At 41.2% G+C, this 23,597-nt stretch overlaps 1 protein-coding gene across 1 annotated transcript in view; it reads left to right on the forward strand.

Annotated features, from left to right (window-relative positions):
* LOC126100361 (ubiquitin carboxyl-terminal hydrolase 32) overlaps positions 1-23,597 on the forward strand; it is a 228,826-nt gene that overhangs the window by 164,119 nt on the left and 41,110 nt on the right. Inside the window, exons 25-28 of the mRNA XM_049910971.1 lie at positions 8,842-9,049; positions 12,749-12,940; positions 14,743-14,909; positions 14,997-15,366. Of these exons, the coding sequence (XP_049766928.1) occupies positions 8,842-9,049; positions 12,749-12,940; positions 14,743-14,909; positions 14,997-15,366 (937 nt within the window). The remainder of the gene's footprint in view (positions 1-8,841; positions 9,050-12,748; positions 12,941-14,742; positions 14,910-14,996; positions 15,367-23,597) is intronic.

Raw genomic sequence — 23,597 nt, forward strand, 5'->3', positions numbered from 1 at the left:
TTAAGTACTGCCGGGATGAGCTAACATTTGAATGGGTGGCCATTCGGTCTGCCGAGTGCTGGTGGCAAGCGGGGTCCACTCGATCCTTGTGAGGCAAACTGAGGAGCTACTTGATAGAGAAGTAGTGGCTCCTGTCTCATAAACTGACATACAGCTGCGAGTGTGGTGTGCTGATCTTATGCCCTCCAGTGATGCCTGTGAGCTGAGTATGACTTGGCGGCCGGTCGGTACTGTTGGGCCTTCATGGCATGTCCGGGTGGAGTTTTCTGACTCTCTTTAATAACCTATTGTTAACACCTGATATGGCTGCTTACATAGATTTTTTAAATGAAATGATTTTTTTCCTGCACTCAGTGTGGAGGGACTGAAGATCATAGTGTTTTGGTCCCTTAAAACCCCGTAATCCAGCCATCTCTCTATCTTTTCTTTCTTTCTTTATTTCTATGAATGAATGGTTAGTGAGCAGTCTGTTATTAAGATGAACATGTTTATTGTTTTTGATGTAATACAAACAGAATATACACAATGCTTGAGGTCTGACCTATAGTAAAAAATCCACATTATGCATTAGATTGAATAGATATGAAGAAATGATTATTTAAATGACGACTGTCATTTTCCTGCCTTCCGGGGCCAAGGTACCAATGTTACAAGGTACAGTATAGAAATACTGAAACTTCGGGGGAATGTCGTGAAAGAAGGAATAAGGGAGGAAAAGAAAGAAAAAGCAAAACTTATCCAGGAAGAGATTTGTGTAACATTAATCATCTCCCCTGGAGTGCATAGTTCAGCTTCAAGTATGAAAATTTGGTTTAAACACTGTTGTTTCACATTTATGTACAACATTTTGTTTGTAGAACAGATTGTCGAAAGAAGGAATAGAACCAAATTTGAAAAACTTAGTTACTTCTTTTGCTCCTGGGCTGTGCTCTCAATAACTTACTCATTTCTCTAGTTGTGAAAGAAATAATTTAAAAAGTTTGCAACTGCGTAGATGTTCCCAACAACCCACATAATTTAGTTAACGTACACATCCATACTGTTGTAACAAAGCATTCTGGATGTCATCGTTATTTAATTTGCTGTAGAATAAGTAAATACAATGAGGCAACTTAAACAATGGGAAGTCCATGTTGGAATAGCAAAAATTATTAAAAGGATAGATCGCTACACACTGTAAAAATGACACATTGAGGTGCAGCCATGCACAACAAAATACTGTTGCATACAGAACTTAGCTTTCAGCCAAAATCTTTTTCAGAAAAGAAAGGTCCCCCCCCCCCCCCCCCACTCTCCCACCCCCCTCCACACACACACACACACACACACACACACACACACACAACACACACACACACACACACACATGACTGGCATCTCCAGCCACTTTAGCTGGACTGCTAAAGGAAATGGCTGAAGCACTGGGAGATAAAGTTGTGTGTGCCAGACGTTTGCCTTCTTATGTGAATGCGTGTGTTGTTTTCCTTTCTTTCTGGATGAAGGCTTTAGCCAAAAGCCAAGTGTGTATCAGTTGGCTTTTTTTTTTTGCTGGGTCTGTCTGCAACTCAGTGTGTCGTCCGTTCTTTTCATTATTGTAAATATAATCAGGATAGGAAGTTTAACCTCGAAATAGTTGTATGCAACAGTTGTTGGGAAACCTAGTACTTTCAAAGTATGTAGTTTTGTAGATTATATACTGTTACCAAATAATTTAAAAATAACTGTCAGAGCTGGCAATATATGTGAACTTGACAACAAAAAGCAGCCAGATTCAAACATTGTGACTACACATTTGTCAGGAGAATTTGTTGAAGTAATGCAATCAGCACACAACAAAAGGTTGGAATGCAGATAGGAACAGTTCGTTAATATGAACAACACACCATGTTACACATATTAATAGTTCAACTCCCACCAGCCCCCCCTTCCATTCCCCCACCCCAAGCTTTCTAAGGAAATGTAGGCTGCCCATCCACATATTGATCAATACGCGTGACTGTATAACTAAGTGACACAATGTACAAATGAACAGCATTAAGTTTTTAAATATGGGCATGTGGATCACTGGAACAAATAACTGTCCTTGCTATTTACTACCTTTAAGCACCTTCTTCTTCTCATAAATTTCACACTTTTCTCTTAAGAATTATCTGTACTGTAATGAAGATATAAGATGGAGACAGGAAAAGTCTCTGTCACACCCCCTTGCGGGTCCGGGGGTAAGAATCGGCCTGAGGTATTACTGCCTGTCGTAAGAGGAGTTTCACACATTTCGGCCTTTATGTGATGGTCCCCTGTAGGGTTTGACCTCCATTGTTCAAAATTTTCCAGAAGAGCGAGCCAGTTGGGGAAGGGCGCCTTACATGGTGCATCATGTCCATCGTGCATTGAGATCTTTAGCCCACATTCTCGTTGTCGCATTTCAGTCCCGCTCATTCTCCATCTCTTGGGTGAGGACACCTTGCTGGGTGTATTTTCCACTATGCGCTATGCAGTGTTGCTTTCTTCATAGAGGATGACCATGGATTTCTTTGCACCTGATATCCAGCACGGTAGCCAGTCTGGTGTGGTGGGGCCAACATGTACCCTGTTGGCTGTAGCCCCCAGACCACACAGGGATCACTCTGCTGATTCCTGCGCTGTTAACTCCCCATGTTTGCCAAGGGGTAGATGCCCATCCCCCGGGACATCGGGACTCCCACAAATGGCCATCCTGCCAGGTGGCCTTTGCTGTGGCTAGGTGTCACCCTTGGGGAGGTCCCCTGGTCGAAGTGGGTGGCATCAGGGCGAATGACAAGCGATGAAGCATAATCCATCATCTGTTGCTGGTGGTGAAACACTAAGCATTCACAAGCTCAATGCAATGCACAGAAGTATGACACCAAGATGTTCGCCTCCCTGGCCACAGCATGGGAGGAATGTCAGGCTAAGGATGGCAGCAGACCTTACTCAACCTGGTACCTTGTATGTTCTAGAGCTGATGGGGAATCTTTCATGACAATGAAGCCTTAGTTTTTTGTTGAGCATTTAGAAGAAAAGTTTGGGGAGGTAAAGGGATTGTGGAGGTAGAGGGATTGTCCAAAATGAGATCTGGGTCAGTTTTGATCAAAACAGCGTCATCTGTCCAGTCACGGTTGTTACTCAGTTGTGACAAGCTGGGGGATGTTTCTGTAACCATCACGCCTCATAAGAGCTTAAATATGGTCCAGGGTATCATATTTCACAGGGACCTTCTTTTGCAGTCTGACGATGAGCTGCACGCCAGTTTAGAGTGGTGAGGTGTACATTTCGACCAGTGTGTCCACCGCGGTCCGAGGGGTAATCAGGTTGCCGACGGTGCCCTCATCTTGGACTTCGAGGGTGATACATTGCCCGAGAAGGTCAAGGTGATACTCTACTGGTGTAGTGTAAAGCCCTATATCACTCCCCCGATGTGGTGCGTTAAGTGCTGGAAGTTCGGCCTGTATGTCTTCCCGCTGTACTTCCAGCGTCACATATCGAGATGGCGGATGCCCATCACATCCCAATACTCCATGTGCCCCGCCTTTCATCTGTGTCAGCAGCGGAGAGCACCAGTTGCCTTGCTCACCAGACTTCAGGATTCTGCAGAAAGAAAGGAAAATTGTGGAGTACAAGGCCCTTCACCGACTCACCTACACTGAGGCTAAGAGGAAATTTGAATGCCTACATCCTGTGTGTATAACATTGTCTTATTCCAGCACTAAAACAGTTCTAGCCCCATCATCTCCACCAAACCCAGTCACCTCTCAGAGTCGCAAGACTACACCTGCCCTCTTGATGGTGGTTGTGGGGGAGGGGGGGGGTCACTTCCCTCCTTGTTATTCCTGCACCACCTACTCTAGGAGCAACACCCCCCCCTCCCCCCCCCCCCAACCATCTGTGATATCAGTCCCCACTTCTGTGCCAGAGAAGCGCAAGTCTTTTTCGGCTTCTCTCGCTATTAGGGGTCACTTGGGTCACTCCCTTCCCATGTTTCTGCTAGTGGGAAATATGACACTCGCCAGTGGCTGAAGAGCTCAAAAGCAGCTGGTCGTAGGGCTTCACGCTCATCCTCAGTCCCGGAGACTGAGCCAGTGAAGTCCTCCCAGCCAGGGAAACCCAAGGAGCAGCGAGAGAAATCCAAAAAGAAAACCCCCAAGACCAAGGAAATTGTGGTGGCACCCACACCACCGCTACCTACAAGCTGTGCATCTGAGGATGGGGTGGAGATTCTGGCATCCGCTGAGGACCTAGATTTTGCCAGACCCTCAGACACAATGGATATATACTGCTCAGGCAAAAAATCAGTGGCAGCAGGTGACTGAGGTGTAAACTGCCTCATTGAATGTTCCATGCCCTACCAGGCTCCTGATGGCATCATCCTCAAGTGGAATTGATGTGGCTTTTTCGACTGGCTGGCTGAGCTACGCCAACTGTTAAGCTTTACACCTGCCTTCTGCATTGCTCTCCTGGAAACCTGTTTCCTGGCAATGTAGACCCCTGCCCTCCGTGGGTATAAGCGACTATAATCGAGTGTCGGGTGGAGTTCGTGTTTATGTCCTAAACTCAGTCTGTAGTGACACTGTGCCCCTTCAAACCCCTCTTGAAGCTGTGGCTGTCAGAATAAGGATGACGCAGGAAACAACTGTCTGCAATGTATATCTTCCTCCAGATGGGGCAGTACCCCTGAATGTATTAGCTGCACTGATTGATCAACTCTCTAAGCCTTTCCTACTTTTGGGAGATGTTAATGCCCATAACCCCTTGTGGGGTGGCACCATGCTTACTGGCCAAGGCAGAGATGTCGAAACTTTACTGTCTCAGTGCAACCTCTGCCTCTTAAATACTGGGGCTGCCACACATTTCAGTGTGGCTCATGGTAGTTACTCGGCTATTGATTTATCAATTTGCACCCCGTGACTTCTCCCATCTAGCCACTGGAGAGCACATGACGACCTGTTTTGTAATGACCCACTTTTCCATCTTCCTGTCAGTGCCTCAGCGTCAGGCCCACGGACACGTGCCCAGATGCGCTTTAAACAAGGCGGACCAGGAAATTTTAACCTCTGCTGTCACCATTGAATTTCCCCCACACGATAACATCAATGTGATGGTTGAGCAGGTGACTACAACAATTGTTTCTGCAGCAGAAAACGCGATCCCTCGCTCTTTAGGGTGCCCCCAGCATAAGGCAGTCCCTTGGTGGTCGCCGGAAGTCTCTGAGGCAATTAAGGAGCATCGGCGAGCTCTACAGTGGCATAAGCGGCACTCCTCCCTGGAGCACCTCATAGCCTTTAAACAGCTCTGTGCCCGCATTTGCCAACTTATCAAACAATGGAAGCAGGAGTGTTGAAGAGATACGTCTCCACCATTGGGTGCCATACATCACCTTCCCAAGCCTGGGCAGAGATCAAACGTCTCTTTGGGTACCAGACCCCAACAGGTGTTAACATAAATGGCGTGTTATCTACCAACACAAACGCGATTGCCGAGCACTTTGCTGAGCTCTTTGCTGAGCTCTTTGCTCGAGCCTCTGCTTCATAGAATCACCCCCCAGCCTTTCGCACTCTCAAACGGCGGCTGGAGGGGAAAGTCCTGTCATTCACTACATGCCACAGTGAGTCCTATAACAGCCCCATTTACAGAATGGGAGCTCCTCAATGCCCTTGCACATTGCCCCGATACAGCTCCTGGGCCTGATTGGATCCACAGCCAGATTAGTAAACATATCTCATCTGACTACAAGCGGCATATCCTCGTCATCTTCAGTCGGATCTGGTGCACTGTCATCTTTCCATTGCCGTGGTGGGAGAGCACCATCATTCCGGTGCTCAAACCCAGTAAAAACCTGCTTGATGTGGATAGCTGTCGGCCCATCAGTCTCACCAACATTCTTTGTAAGCTGTTGAAACGTATGGTGTGTCGGTGGTTGGGCTGGGTCCTGGTGTCACGTGGCTTACTGGCTCCATGTCAGGTTGGCTTCCACCAGGGTCACTCTACCACTGATAATCTTGTGTCCCTGGGGTCTGCCATCCGAACAGGCTTTTCCAGATGGCAACACCTGATTGTCGTCTTTTTTGACTTACGTAAAGCATACGACATGACCTGGTGACATCATATCCTTGCCACATTGTATGAGTGGGGTCTCTGGGGCCTGCTCCCAATTTTTATCCAAGACTTCCTGTCGCTCTGTACTTTCCGTGTCCAAGTTGGTGCCTCCCATAGTTCCATCCATATCCAGGAGAACGGATTCTCGCAGGGCTTTGTATTGAGTCTCTCTCTATTTTTAGTGGCCATTAGTGGTCTAGCAGCAGCTTTTGAGCCCTCCGTCTCGCCTTCTCTTTATGCAGACGACTTCTGCATTTCGTACTGCTGCTCCGGTACTGGTGTTGCTGAGCTTCACATACAGTGAGCCATCCACAAGGTGCAGTCATGGGCTGTAGCCCATGGCTTCCAGTTTTCTGCCATGAAGACATGTCACGCATTTCTGTCAGTGTTGTACCACTCATCCAGAACCAGAAATTTACCTTAATGCTGATCCACTCACTGTAGTGGAGACATATTGATTCTTAGGTCTGGTTTTCGATGCTCATTTGACTTGGCTTCCTCATCTTCGTCAGCTTAAGCGGAAGTGTTGGCAGCACCTCAATGCCCTCCACTACCTGAACAACACCAACTGGGATGTAGATTGCTCCATGCTGATGTGGCTCTACAGAGCCCTTGTTCACTCGCACCTTGACTATGGGAGTGTGATTTATGGTTCGGCGGTGCCCTCAGCATTGCGTTTGCTCGACTCATTGCATTATTGCGGAGTTCGACTAGTTACAGGAACTTTTAGGACGAGTCCAGTGACAAGTGTATTGTTGGAGGCTGGAGTCCCTCCATTGAAGATCAGATGTGTGCAACTGCTTGCCAGTTACGTTGCTTACAGTCATAGCTCTCCTGAACGTCATAATTACCATCTTCTTTTCCCAACCACAGTGCTTCACTCCCGCATAGGTACAGTGCTTCACTCCCGCATAGGTGGCCCAGGTCAGGGCTAACGATTGCGGTTCATGTGCCATTGCTTCTGTCAGAACTGGAGTTCTTCCGTTCACCACCTCTCCTCGAGGTCTATTCATGTACACCTCCGTGGTGTAGCTGTAGGCTGAAGCTTTGCCTTGACCTTTTGCGTGGCCTTAAGGACTCCGTTAACCCTGTGGCTCTCCGCTGTCACTTCCTCTAGATTCTTGAAGCGTTCCAGGGCTCTGAAATGGTTTACACCGAAGGCTCGATGGCTGATGGTAGTGTTTTCTTTGCCTTTGTCAACAGAGGCCATATTGAACAGCATTCCTTGCCCGATGGCTGCCGTGTATTCACTGCAGAGCTGGTTGCCATATCTCGTGCACTTCAGTATATCCGTTCGTGCCCCGGGAATCGTTTCTTCTGTGTATTGACTCCTTGAGCAGCCCACAAGCTATCGACCAGTGTTACCCTCGCCATCCTTGGTAACATCCATACAGGAGTCCATCTATGCCCTTTACCAGTCCTGTCATTCAGTGGTGTTTGTAGGGACCCCAGGACACGTTGGCATCCCAGGCAACAAACTTGACGACAGGCTGGCCAAACAGGCTACACGGAAACCGATTCTGGAGATGGGCCTGAACCTGACCTGCATTCTGACTTACGCCGCAGGATTTTTGGCTTTGGGAGATGGAATGGGATAACAGTACGCGCAACAAACTGCGTGTCATTAAGGGGTCTACGAATGTGTGGAAGTCTTCCATGCAGGTCTCTTGCAGGGAATCAGTTGTCCTCTGCCAGCTCCGCATTGGCAACACTTGAGCGACCTATGCACCGTGAAGACCCGCCTGAGTGTCGGTGCGGTGCCTGGTTGACAGTGGCCCATATACTGGTGCGCTGTCCTACTTTGACTGCCAAGCGAAGAAATCTTCCGTTACCGGATTTGTTGCTGCCCATTTTACCTGACAATGCTTCATTGGCTGATTTACTTTTACGATTTATTCGTGATGGTGGTTTTTATCATTTGATCATAAGTTTTAGCACATGTCCCTTGTCCCTCTGTGTCCTTCACCTTAGTATTTTCAGGGTGGAGGTTTTAATGTGTTGCAGAGTGGCTGGCTTTTCCTTGTTAGTCTCGTGCTCGGCCAGCCACTAGGATATTCTTTCTTGTTTTTCTCTCTTCTGTTTCTAGTGGGTCTCTGTTGTTTTTTTGTCCTCTTTTGTTCCTTTTAGTGTTCGTTGCCTTTCCTTTGTTCTTGTAGGTTTGCTTTCTTTCCATTTTGCGTTGTATGTCTCGTCTGTCTTATTCTCACACTTGTTGCATTGTCTTATTAGGAATGAGAGACTGATGACGTCATAGTTTGGTCCCTACCCTCCTCTTTTAAACCAACCAACCAACCAACCATCCCTGGTCACGAGTAATTGATAATTAAGATATAAGATGCTGACAGGAAAAGTCCCCGGTCACAAGTAATTACTTACGCGCGTGCACACACACACACACACACACACACACACAACACAATTACTCGCAGGGGAGAAATGGAAGCAAAGAGTGAAATTTGGCATTCTGAGATACTGAAGTGTTAACCATGGCCAAATTGTTGGAAACATTGCAACATGAAAGGAAGGAAGTAAATAAAGCAGCCCATCAAAAATGCAAGAGTTAGACCTCTTACTGCATTGAAGATATCATATGCAATTCAATAGTTGTTTCATTTTTGATCACATTTTGTGTAACATATGACATACTCAGCTCCTGTTCATAAACCTAAATTATACCTACATTTCAGGTCACTTCAGTGTAATGAATATTAGTTATGACATGTTCTTTTTCAGTGACGACAGCCTAGGTTATGAATTCCCATTTGTACTGAAAGCAGTTCAGCGAGATGGTATGCAGTGTGCTCTGTGCCCGTGGTACAGATTTTGCCGCGGCTGTCGCATACCTTGCTCTGAAGCTGAATTCAACTTCAGATGTACACACCTAGCCATTGATTGGGATCCAACAGCTCTACACCTGCGTTATCAGACATCCCAGGAAAGGGTATGTGCATTTTCAGGCTCCAAACTAGATCATTTCTCCAAAATACTTATGCTAAAGAAAAATTTTCATCTGGATTAGTTGGTATATTCAGTGCAGTTGCTAAGATGTGCTTAAAATCTTACCTATAAGATTAACTGCAGCATTAGAGAACACATGTATCCAACTGTTGAAAAATGAGTGTTGTGAAACCAATGTATAAAAGGAAATAAGGAAGACGTCTCTAACTATAGACCAATATCACTAACTCCCATCTTTAGTAGGTATTCGAAAATATTGTGCTGTCCCAGTGTAGTGCCATTTCAGAAATCACAGACGTCTTACAGATTCTCAGCATGCTTTTAGATAAGGGCAAAGCACAGCCAAAACATTTAGACAGTTCTTCCATGAAGTGTACTGCCTGTTGGGCCTGAAGATGCAAACTGGAAGTATATTTTTAGACCTCTCAAAAGCATTTTACACAGTAAACAATAGGTTATATCTAAAATAGCTGAAGTCATATTGTATATGAAATACATCCATACATGATATGGCTTCATAGGTGTTGAATCATAAGCAGTGCACTAAACTGACATACAAATTAGATGAAAAAATTGTAAACTGTCAGTCCAGTAATGGAATAAGTGGTACAGGGAGTACCTCAGGGCTCAATACTTGATCACTTTCTTTTCCTTATATATGTTAACAACACTGCACAATCTATTAACTCCCATATTATCGGGTATGCAGATGACACATCAGTCTTATTCAGTGGTAGAAAGTATAAGGAACTAGAATCTTTTGCTACTATTGGTGTAAAAGAATTAACAAAATATTTCAGTGATCAGGGCTCAATGTGAATGTCGCCAAATCTCAATTACTGGCATTTAAAACACATCAATGTAAATAATGTACGAAATGTCTTGGCATCAGAAATGAGCAGCAGCAAAATTTCTGGGTGTGTATCTTGACGATAATCTATGATTGGTAAACCACCACATTAATTCTGTTTGTGCAAAAGTCAGTACTGGTGTCTATCTCCTTAGTAACAATATATTATTTATATGTATTTAAATTACTTTAGTTTTTTATGAGTCAACCAAACGAAGTTATCAAGTGCAGTAATGTACATGATCACAACATTTGAGCAAAATTTAAACTGCTTTTGGAAAAGAACCAAATGAAAACCAACAGTTAGGCATCCTAAATTAATGGTTTGATTTGGTTCAACAGTCTATCAAGTTATTTAAGATCATATAATGGGATTGCTTGTAACAATAAATTAAAATCTTTTGTAATAGAAAAATGTTTATATTCACTCAATTAACTGTAAGATGCTGCTTGTGATATAAAACAGTACAATATCATCTGCAAAATAATAAATGCATAAAATAGATGTAAGATGCAACTATTGCACATATTCTGTACATGTAGTTTTTGTCATATTGTTATGTCTGACATTTGCAAAAGCCCTCTTTCATGCAGAGAAAATGTAAATGAGAGTTTCAGTTCAGTGTAATGTTTTAAGCAGTGAACAATATATTTTTGAACTGTTGTCTGGAAAAACAGTTCCGTGCAGCACATATTCCAGTGCAGTTTTAAAGCTATATTGTAGCCTAAACCTGTTTGCTGAGTTCCCTATATTCACACCTCCCCCACCTCAAATTACAAAAACAATTTGTAAATGAATTCCCATAAGGAATAGTAACTGATGATCTAAGAAGATAACTGTGAAATTTTTATGTTAAAACACGTTACACTACTCCTAAATTTGCTCAATTTTGTGGGCAACATGTAAGTATAAATACATCTATGCTCATTTCTTAAGACAGCTTGGAGAACCAAGAAACAAAATGAGGTACTGTGATTGTGCATGGGCTGTGGCAACATTTTGAAAGTGATACAGTGTTACCACATATAGCAGGGTGTTGCACAGTATATTGGAAAACTAGCTATGGACTGTGGTGGAGCTTGCCATGTTTGGTATATTTCCACTGATTGCATACAAAATGTCAGTGTCAAAATAGGATGAATACAGAACAGAGAGGTACAGCAGGGAAAGAGATACAGTTCTAAGGGAGCTGTGTGAACTGGAAACTGGTACAGGTGCTGTGCAGGTTGTACACCTTTGGATCCTTAGGGCCAATTACGATCTGAGCACTGCATTGTAACAATTGCTTCACCACCCTTATACTGCTGTTTAATATTTCATCCTCCCTACACAAATTTGACATGATGCAGTGAGTGGTTGTCATTAATGTTCCAGCTGCATATAACCCTGTGTTAAGGAGCCTTGTATTGGTTTAACCATCTGTCATGATTTAGTGTCTACATCGTCATCATTTAGTGTTTCAAGATCCCTGTACTTATTGAGTGGAAGTGAATTGTGTAAACCTGTGAGAATTCTATAGTAATGTAATATTTTTAAAAAATCTGAATTTTTGTGTGGTAAATGGCAGAGATGGAAATGACATGGTGTGTTGCTGAAATAATGGGTGTTATAAAGCAATACACTTGCAATTGGTTACTTGCATATTGACATTGTGGCATAAATGAAATAAACAATGCCTAACAGTATGCACAGCATGTTGCTTATTGCCAGGTGGATAGTTACCGGATGTTTTCTTGTAGAAAACTAAATCACACTCACATTTGTCCTGTAGCAAACAACCTTGATAAAGACCCAAAAATGAAATAAAAAATCAGGGAGGATTTCAACTGGCATATATTGTGAAGCAGATGTTGTATTAACATACATTATATTGTGCCACATACTTAAACGATTTTGTGGTTTAGATGGCTTTTGACCCCATTTTGGCAATGTCCATTCATGAAAGTCTGTAGCTTATTCATGCTAATATCCCCATGGACCACTGCCTGGTGGCTGTATTAAAGTTGTGGATGCTTTTTACAAATTGTTTCTCCTCTCACAGCAAGTGACTTTGCCACAGTAGGAGATGGTAGAGGACTCTACAGGACAATTCCCATATCTGGGACTTCCACAGAGAGGTGACAGATTGGGGGAGACAGGAAGGAAAGGGTACGAGTTTGAGAGGTGTAAGATTGAATAAAGATATTTTGTAGATTGGGTAGCTAGCTCAGTAGCACTTCAGGAGGAGGAAGAGGGCAAATTGTGAACAGTTAAGAGTTAGCTTAAGCCTTGCAGCAAATGTGACTTAGTTTATTCTCCTATTGGCATTTACCTTTTCCAGACCTTCTCCCATTTCTTACCTCTCTCTCCTCCACTCCACACACCTTTAGTTTTCTTACAGCCCACCCCAGACAAGATAACTATAGTCAGGTGACAGCACTGGAAAATTGTGTGTGTGTGTGTGTGTGTGTGTGTGTGTGTGTGTGTGTGTGTGTGTGTGTGTTCGAAATCTAAGCAACTTTGCACCTATTCTGTGAACATACCTATCACTCTGTGACATTCTTCTGTTTAGTGCGAAAGTGATAAATCCTTGTTTTCTAATTGTATTAGAAACAAAACTTAACTTATTTTTTAGATTTGAAATTACAAGAGAGAAATTACTGCATGTATATGATAAATTTTTTGTTATAGTATTGTAGCATCACATTAATCACTACCTGTTTAATTAGCTTAATGAAAATAAATCCTTGAAAATTAGTTTTGCAACAAAATAGAATCTATTGCTGCATGATATATTTTCATCATATTGTCAAAAGAAACTGTGAAATAATCCATTGCTCAAAATTCTTCAGGTTTTTGTGGAACATGAAAGTGTTCCATTGACACGGCAACAGCAGTCAGAGCCAATTGATCTGGATTTTTGCTTGGAGGCCTTTACAAAAGAAGAGCATCTTGGGGAAGATGAAAAGTATTATTGCTCAAAATGTGGCCAACATCAGTTGGCAAGCAAAAAGCTTCAAATATGGAGGCTACCTCCAATACTGGTTTGTATATTCACATTGTACATTTGTTAGTAATGGATGTATATTTCAACTATGAATTAACTTCAATGTTGATCGCATCATTGATACTCAAACATTTGAAGAATAAGTGAGTAAAGGCCAAGATGAATTTGTAGGGTGCATAATTAAAAAAAAAAAAAAAAAGGTTGTTTGGGACATGAAAGTTAATTTTAAATACAATGTGATCAATTACATTGAAATTGCATTTTTCAACAACTTTCTCAAAAATGGTAGTTGTATTGACATATTACAAAATTTGGTAATTCCCCCACTATCTGAATAACAAATGTTGTGAATATGAGGGAGAGCAGTGCAGTAAATGTTGGCTCTGTGCTTTGCTTATGATGATGTCACAAAGTCTGTTCAATTCATTTGATATCTGATATGATGATATAAGAGTTAGAGAGATCAGTGCAGAATTCTTTCTAGTAGAAATGTTATGCCATTTCTTAAATTTACAAATGACATCTTGATTTGGATGACATATGCAGCTTTCAGTTAATGATGGAAACTCTGAGGACATATGAAGATTATATAATCCAAAAATTGATAACATAATATGGACACCGTATCTTAAATAAAAGACAGCAGAGGGGAAATTTGCTCAATGTGCAATTAACAAAATACAGATTGGTCTGCAAAAATTGAGCCTACAACAAAAAGGACCACACTTATTCTGACGACGAATGTGGGAAATGTGTTCCTTAATGGGATAAAATAACTACCTCTAAAAAGCTGACTTGGCTGAAGTCTTCTGTTCTGTGTAGTAATTGGAAACTCATATCCATCAGGAGAAGATTAATAGTTAACTAGAATGTAATATATTTTGTAAGGATGGAAAATATTATACATAAGGAGGTTTTACTAGAGAGAAAATCCCAATAAGACATTTAACATTAATATAATTTGGCATTGCCTGTATTTATTGATCCATTATTGTCATGCAGCAAAAATTTCACAACTGATAATAGACAGATCAAAGTAAGGATACAGTAATATATAGAATCAGCAAAATAAGTAGGTAAATTTAAAGTATGTGTATTTTCGTACAAAATAATTGTTTGAGTAACATTTAGTTTCACATATTCAGAAATCTTTTTTACAGAATAGAAACAGTACTTTATTGGAAATGCCTTTAGTTTCATTTTAAATATTGGTTACATAGCAATTTTTATTTCCTCTAGTGCCTTATTGTGTAGTGTGACACTAATCATAATTATGCTCCTCAGAAACAATTTTATTTTAAGGTGTGTTTCATGTATTTTTTATTGCCCCCTGGTGTAGTAGTTGTGTACAGTAATTCTGCAGTAATTTGCCTGTTTTCAAGATATAGTTCCTTGTGAATAAGATAGTTTCATAAATGAATAAGCGTGGAACATTTAGAATGCCATGCTCAACTTTGTGTTGAAAGCTATGTTTATTTACTTTTATGGATTGTGCATTACTGCTCATTGTGTGCATCACTGGCTAATAGCATTTCTCATATTTTGTTTCATTTTAAAAATGTATGAGATTGCAGACTTAGAGGAGGAACCCTTTATAATGCATGATACTCAACATGCAGAGGTATGTCTTGCTTTTAGCCTCGTATGATAATAACACACAAACGACAACTTCCATTCTGCATATTGTTTATCTTTTAATGGTGTCACTGCCTCCTTATGAATCTACCATCTCATGAATGTCAAACTATTAGTAGTGCAATGTCTTGATGGAATAATTGCTTTTATTATATTAAAGAAAAATTATCATTTTCAATGCATTTTTTCTTCTTAATTCTTCAGATTGTTCATCTGAAAAGGTTCCAGTTTGTTAATGGGAAGTGGGTAAAGTCCCAGAAGGTTGTGAATTTTCCATTCAGGAATTTTGATCCAACAGCCTACCTTGCTTCGGTACCTAAACAGACGGTCATCAGACACAAAGAACTAAAGGGGGAATATGCCGAAAAGGAGTAAGTTCTTCACAAGAGAAAACTGCATCAATTTCTTTCTGTGATTGGTCATTTCTTTCACTTGGAGTAATGTCTTTCTATTTTCAGGCAAAACTCTGAAAAGGATGACAGTAACATCGAATCCAACATTATGTCACTGACTGATGAATCTGAAGTGCAAAATCATGGTGATATACTATCACATTTAATTCAGAACCATAGGGAGATAGTTGACAACAATTTAAATATATCAAAACCGAGATTAGAGGCTGAACTAAATACTCATAACAGTGCCAGAGGAAATGGACACATTCCCAATGGTGATCTGACGCTACCATTGAATTCACGTGAAAGACTGGTGTCGACGTCACTCGTCAAAACTCCTGTAGTAGATTGTGCCCTACAAGATTTCCACCAACATCGGCTTACTGATGGCAGTGACCCTTTTGATTTGAAGTACAATTTGTATGCTGTAGTGGTAAGTAATCTCTTTCATAAACAAAGTTTCTTTATGCATTTGCTTAGAGATAAATATGGCAGACAGACAAATGAAAGTGAGCGTTACATATGAAGTAGAGATATAAAAGAGATAATGTGACTGTTACGAAAATTGCTATGGACTTGGGGGAGAGCTGTACAGTAATAACGGAAGATGAATATTCATTGTTTGTGTGGCATTACAGAAAGACTTGCTCAGCAGCTCCAGCAATTTAGATGACCGAAAGAGTAGTGATATGTAGTTCACCTGTCTGCTGCCGAGGTTTCAGAAAGCTGCATAATTCTTTATTACACATACTGTACATGAAATATTGATGTCAAACAATGGAAAATGTGGAGTGGCATGACGACAGTACAATACGACATACTGCTGCTCACCACACGGAGGAGGCATTGCCTGGTGGACACACAGATTGAAAGTATAGTTGAAAGTAGACTAAGCTACAAGACAAAACCCTTCCTCAGACTCTCACAGATTTGTATGCACCCATCACACACACACACACACACACACACACACACACACACACACACACAGCCACTGTCATGCCCGGGTGCTGAGGCTTAACTGCCCTCAGGAGGGACCTCAGCTAGACTGGGTAGTGGGGGTACAGAATGCATATAGGCATGGAAAGATGACAGATAGCAGGAAAAAAGTGGGGGGAAAAGTGCTGGCCGCACTATCTTCATGAGAGTGTAGAGATGGAGAAGGGGGGGGGGGGCTGATAAATGCAGCATCAGGAGGTTGCAGAGGGGGGAAAAAAGGGATAGCAGAGAAGGGGTAACTGCTTTGCACACTGGGGGAATAGCAGGAACATGCGAGATCAGAGGAGCAGCACGGCACGTGTTGCGAGTTGGAGACAGGGATTACAGTGGTGGTACACAAGGAAGCAATGAGCAGTGACAGCAAGCTGTGTATCATGAGACGCTCCAGACAATAACATCATTCTGTTGGGTATGCCTGTAGCGTGCGCTTCATGGTGCACATAGAAAACTTAGCATTAGTTTTTGTTTTAGTTCAGGCATTACCAGAATGTGTGCAGTGGGTCCATCTCGCGGGTAGCTTACACTGCCTGCGCCTGCTTGTGAGATTGACAAGGGACAGATGGGAACATTGGACCAGCCTGCTATCCTGCATTCCCATAACCTCCCTGGCATCAGGCTTTGCTAGTGCCTGTCCTCGTGTGCTGCTTCCATTTCTGTACTCCCACTCCAGTCTCACATTCCTACTATTCCCCCAGCACACCTTCTTTTCCTTTGCCCTTTTCTCTCCCCCTCCCAGCTGCAACTGTATGTGGCAGCACAGCTGCCAATGCTGCACCTCTGTGTGGTGTGTAGCAGTCTATCTTGTTTCAGGGTTGTAAATATTGATGTCATATTTGTGTGTTTGGGTGTGAAAGTTTGTTACTAGAAGAGGTGTTAGGTGAGGGAGGATGCCATCATTGTAATATTATTGTGTTGGATGGATGCATAGACTTTGACATTATTCAGATCAAAGAGAAAGAGCATAATCATGAAGTGTGTGTAAGTCATGATTTAATATAAGCGAATACTCAAAACATTTTAATACTAAATGGGACATTGCCAACAAGGTTCATGTATGTGGTGGAGGCTTTCTAGGAATATAATGGGACCTACTGATACGTCACCATTATTTCACATTTGTGAACAATACACTTTTCACAGTTGATATTGTTATTCTGTAATGAAGTACTACCTTAAAAGATACTGCACAAATATCTAGGCAGATCTTTATAAGATTTCAAGGTGGAGCAAATATTGACAAATTGGTTTAACCCATTGGTGGGTGTGCCATTCGAACTTCCATGAGTGGGCACGTTACGGCTTTTGCACTGCAATTAGTATTAAATTTTTAACCTTAGAAAAATAATCTTTATGTAATTGCTAACTGCATTTTAATGGAGAAAACATAACATAGCATTATTTGACTCTATAAAAATAATCTTTTGTATATTTGTCGCCTTCATAACTGTCTTTTATTGCCATTGTAACTTATAAGGTGCCGATATTCTTTCCCCCCTTCATCTATTTACATATTATGGTGTTTTTTTTTTTTTTTGTTATATCACTTAACTGCATTGTTTCACATGAAAAAAAAGTAAGGCTGGCTGCAGTGGCTGAGCGTTTCTAGGTGCTTCAGTTCAAAACCATGCGACTGCTACGGTCGCAGGTTCAAATCCTGCCTCAGGCGTGGATGTGTGCGATGCCCTTAGGATAGTTAGGTTTAAGTAGTTCTAAGTTCTAGGGGACTGATGACCTCTGATGTTAAGTCCCATAGTGCTCAGATTCAACCATTTGATAAAAAGTAACAAGAGAACACATTATGAAATGAGCACTCATAAACTCCAACTCTTGTGTATCTGCATGTAACATTCTCATTGTGCACATTTAGTGTCTGTAACACTGTGTTTCTTGCATACATTTTTCTTGCCTTTCACACACACAGTTTTTGTTCTGTTGTTTTTATGCCTGCCACATGAGTAACAAGTTTCAGGTTTTGCTGTTTCTTTGGTCTGCTCTTCTCCATGTCTTTACTTGGTCAAGAAGGCTTGAATATCCATCAGAAGTGTTTGTAAAATGCTTGTGGATACAAATGTTCTTCTGTCAGGTCAAGTGCAGTATGTTTCAAAAAATTTCTCCTTATTTCCTTATTACCAGGATTGTTGAATTTGAGAATAATGTTTGCATTTATCCCAGTAATATCTAGATATCTGTAGAAAAGTGCAAGTGGCCATTGTCACAGGATTCTTGAAGTACTCTAGGATGATCTGATCTGATCTACAGTGTGTACTCCTCCTTTGGTAGCATTGTAGTCCAAATTAACTCTCAATTTCTTAGTCTCTTGATCTGTTACATTTGTGTTGTGCTGCATTGCCGATAAAAGAAATTGCAGCTTTGTTCTTTTTAGGAACAGTTGAGACCATACAAAAATCATCTTGAAAACCAAAGATAGTTTTATTTGCTTGGAATTCTGGGAGAATTTCCTTCTACCTCCCCATTCCAAAAAGAAAGTCAATTCTTTTCCGAGGAGATTTTCAGGAGGCAGAGATTAGCTGCTGTGGTAATTATGAGTCGTAAGATATCTTTTTCTTTTTGCTGTTGGTGTAACTAGTTTTTTACAGTCATCAGGCTTGTTAGATTTCAGGTGGGGTCGTGGAATCTGCTTGCCACAATAAATTTCAAAGTTCAGGGTATAAAATGTTTTGAAATGATATAAGGCATAATTTTTCATCCCATATTTTGCAGGCTTATTGTGGGGATATACTGTACAAATCTGCAGTGTCTTCTGAAAGGATGCATCATCTCATCATTAGTGACAAACTCACTGATATTGTAGTGAGAAAGACAGTTGTTGACAAATTCTTGATGGAAGTCACAAATAGATGCTAGTTCGTCACTTTGTTTTCTCTCGTTCTGGGCGCCCATGTAGTCAAACACAGGAGCTCAAAAGCAGACAGCAAAAGTCCTTATAGCTGAAGAGACTTTGTAAGACAATCATTCCTGTGCCATCTGACTCCCACAGTTCACAGCAATTTGTGTATTCTCCTTGCTTTACACCTGTCAGGTATAATACACCTAAAAGAACCTTTATCTTGTGTTTTGTGGTATCTCTGCAGTCTCGTTGTCTTGAATATTGAACTTCATCTTTTTTACTATTCTGGATGTATCAGTTTGTATTTTCCACAGTGTTGTCAATTAGACCATCAGTAATAAATAGGTGAAATGCGTCAACTTTTTTGCACAATTTTAGCACATACTTTTGGGCCTGGCAAAACTTTTTGGATATTCTTGGCTTTGGTTTTAGGAGAAGGAAACAGTTCACATATTCAAATAGTTTTTTCATCTTTTCCTATGTGAAAATGGTAAGTGTCTGTCCGTTGTTGGCCCTTTTCAACTATGTGATCATCTGCTTTCTCTGTTGACTGTTCAGAGTCACTGCTGTGGTATTCTTCTTCAACAACTTCCCCTTCAAACTCAGATTCACGAGACTCTGACAACTCTGATAATTGTTCTTCTGGCGATTCCTGTAATAGTTTCTCATAGTCTTCAGGACATACAGTTTTATGGTGCCTGTAAAATGCCTTCTTTTTCTCCCTTGCCTTTAAAATGCCTTATTTTTCTCCATTTCCACACTTTTATGAAACCTAATGAAACAGATGTTTATGAAAGTGAGATATGGGTGCAAAACAATTTCAGAGACTTAAAAAATAGTATAAATTACATATTCACTCTGATTCAATTTGAATATTCATTACATACTAAAATAAAAGAAAGACAGCCTCAAAGTAAAAGAGAAATGCAAGTGTAGAAAATACTTGCATCACAAGTGGCAAACACACCGCAGACACATCACTCACTTTCCAAACAACAGTGGCGACCAACTGCTGTAAGTATAAATTGTGCAAATGCAGTAAGCAGTGACATCTGTTATTCATAACATATACATATTTGGACATGTACCCAACTATAACAGTACCTGTGATACTAACGGTAAACTAAATCTTGCAGCTTAAATGAAAATGTGTAGTATCCTGTGACTAAAATATCAGTTATTCACAGTTAGAATCAGTCAGCTAATTCAAATAGCTGGGTGAAACAATTCGTAAAACTGTCAAATGGAATGATCACATTGGCTCAGCCATAAGTAAAACACATGTCAGATTTTGGTTTATTGACAGCTTACTCGAAAATACAATCGAGTGTACTAAGGAGACTACTTACAAATCACTTGTGTCTTCTATCTTGGAATGTTACTCAAGTGTTGGAACCAATATCAGATAATACTAATGGGAGATTTTGAAGTATTCAAAGAAGAGATCACAAATGATCCCAGGGTTCTTTGCCTGCTGGAAGGGAGTCATGGAGTTGCCGAAAGAGTTGAACTGGCAGATGCTCAAAGGTAATGGAAACTACCCTGCAAAAGCTTATTTACAAAGTTTCGTGAACCAGTATTAAGTGAAGAATCTAGAAATGTAGTGCAACCCTCCATGCATTGCTTCAATAGGGACTGTGAAGACAAGATTAGACTAATTCAAGCATGCACAGAGGTTTCCAGAATGAGATTTTTACTCTGCAGCGGAGTGTGCGCTGATATGAAACTTCCTGGCAGATTAAAACTGCCCGCGAAAGGCAAAGGTCCCAAGTTCGAGTCTCGGTCGGGCACACAGTTTTAATCTGCCAGGAAGTTTCACGCACAGAGGTATTTAAACAGTCATTTTTCCTATTCACAATTGGAACTGGAAGAAACCTTCATGTGTGGCATAGTGGTAAGTACCGTCAGTCGTGCACTGTAATCATTTGCAGAGTATGTATGTAGATGTGGAACACACTGTGAGATAGTACGTACACTGTTCTGCTGTAATATCCTGCAGGTGACCTGTACCTTCAGAAAGAAAGTGCACAACCCCATTCCTCTCAGATTGTCAGAATATTTTGAGGAACACTGTGTATTACGACAGTGTTTATTGTTCAATTACCCCTTTTCTGCAGATTACTTGACATGAGGACCACCGAACGCCGCAACAGTGGTATCCCTGCGAGATATTTGCACTTTGTGTGCAGCTCTGATCACTTTTTCTGATTGTGGTTAGTTGGTGATCATAGTGATTCCCACGCACTTCCAATGTTTTACAGAGTCCACACCATGACGTGCCACTCACCGCTGTTGCAGGAGAGAAAATAGTAGGGAATGCACTATTCTGTAGCTGTGTGTAATTCAGTTTTTGTGTAGTGTATTGTTCCTAAAATCCACTGCAGTGTTATGTGGCTGCATCTGTACAGTTTTAGATTGCGATTTGTGTTCACAAGAAAGTGTGTGGGTACTTTCTGCACATACTCCTGAACCTCAGTAAAATTTGTGAACTTCCTTTTTGCCGTCTTCTCTGAGGAAACATGGTGTGTTCATTTGTCAGAAATCCCTTTACAAGAGAGAGCTATGCAGAATCATTTCAAATCATTCATTTGGTCTCCTTGTCGCCATCGTCACAGACATGATGGCGTCTGCAACTGAGTCAACAAAAGATTTTAGTGCTTTGGTTGAAATACCACCATAGCCAGCAGAGTTACTGGTTTTCACTGATGTTATAATTTTTGTGATCTCTGCAACAATTAATTTGGGAAAATGAATGTTTGGTGAAGCTATACATAATGTCTTACTATATACTTTCAATGGATTTGCTTTAGACAGTCTGCTTGTGGTCATTTTGTTTTCAGCTGTGTTTAGGGAAGATTTCATTGAATTTTGTAGCCAATAACTGAAATTGTTCATTGTCTGTTCCGCTGGTGCTGCTATGCAGAAGTTGGATATAATTTGCCTTAATTTGCTTCTTTTCATCCCAAAGTATGCTCTGAATTGTATTTGTTTTGTTCTTGGAATTTTGTATATTTGTACATAGTATGTGGTTTTTGCATTTTTGATGACATCGTGAACAGTTTTGCAGTACTGTTTCTTGTGCATGAACCTTTCTTTACATCCATTTTCTTCTTCTCTGGACCTCCAATGCTCCATTTTTGACTTCCATAAAATCCTATACTCAAAGTGTACAATTTCAGGAACTTCGCCATACCATATCAATAGTTCGTATAACTAGAGCTTGTTTTTATTGAGAAAAAACATTTTTTGCTCACACCTACATCTACATCCATACTCTGCAAGCCACCATATAGTGCATGGCGGAGAGTACCTTGTATCTCTACAAGTCATTCCCTTACTTGTTCCACTTGGAAATGCCTATGTGCTTCCGTATGAGACCCGATTTCCCATATCTTGTCTTCGCGACCTGTACGCAAAATGTATGTTGGTAGCAGTGAAACTGATCTGCAGTTAGTTGCAAATCCTCATTCGAGTTTTCTCAGTAGTGGATCACAAAAAGAATGTCACCTTTCTTCCACAGAAGCATCTACCTAGTACTCGTGTGTCAGTCAGACCTGTCACTAACAAATCTAGCAGAAATTCTCTGAATTGTTTCAGTGTCTTCTTTTAATTAGACATGGCTGGGATCCCAAATATTCAAGCAGTGCTCAAGAATATGCAATCTCCTTTATGGGTGTGTTACATATTGATAAAATTCCGGCAATAAACAAGAACCTACCATTTGCCTTCCCTACTACCAACCTCTTGTGCTCTTTCCATTTCGTATTTCTTTGCAACATAACGCACATATATTTAACTGTGCGACTGTGTCAAGCAGCTTACCATCAATAGTGTATTGGAAGATAACAGTGTTGTTTTTCACACTAATCTGCATTAACTTACATTTTTCTGCATTTACAGCAAGTTGCCAAATAGAAATTCTATCTTAAGTCATCCTGTGTCCTCCACAGTCAGACAATAACAACACTTTCTCGTATAGTACAGTGCCACGAGCAAACATTCGCAGAGTGCGGTTCACCCTATCTGTCAGATTGTTTGTTTGTGGATAACGAGCAGTCCTATGACACTCTTGTGGGGCATTTCTAATGATACCATCATCTCAGATGAACATTCACTTTTTGGGACAAAGTATTACTTAAAAAGTCTTCGAGCCAATCACATATCTGGGAACCTATTCTGTATGCTTAAATTGTCATTAACATTTTGCAGTGGAGCATGGTGTTAGATGCTTTTGAGAAATCTAGGAATAAGAAACCTGCCTGTCAGCCTTCATCCGTGATTCACAGGAGACTGTATGAGAAAAGGGAAGTAGAGTTTCACATGAGCGATGCTTTCTAAATGTGCTGATTTGAGGACAAAAGCTTTTTTCTGCTTCAAGGAAACTTGCATAGTATATGCTTAAGAATTCTGCAGCAAACAAGTGTTAAGGACGTCATTCTTGTGAAACATATTGAGCTCTATTTTCTAACACCCCCCCCCCCCACCCCCCTCTCTGCGGGTTCAGGGGTTAGAATTGGCCCACGGATTTCTTGCCAGTCGTAAGAGGTGACTAAAAGGAGTCTCCAACATTTTGGCTTTTCTGTGATGGTCCCCTCTCAGGTTTGACCTCCACCTTTTCTAAATTTCTGTTGATAGTGCGTGCCATTTGGGGAAGAACGCCGTGGTGTTTTTTTTGTTTGTCCTCATGCACCAAGATCTTGTATGCTATTTGTTGTCGTGTAGTGGGCTTTGTACCCAACATCTTATGGCTTGCTTCCTTCTCGTTGCCTGCACCGTACCATCCTTCGTGCCCACGACAATTCTGGACCATTTTGACA

This window comes from Schistocerca cancellata, chromosome 9 (genome assembly GCF_023864275.1).
Source record: "Schistocerca cancellata isolate TAMUIC-IGC-003103 chromosome 9, iqSchCanc2.1, whole genome shotgun sequence".
Taxonomy (NCBI): Eukaryota; Metazoa; Arthropoda; class Insecta; order Orthoptera; family Acrididae; genus Schistocerca; species Schistocerca cancellata.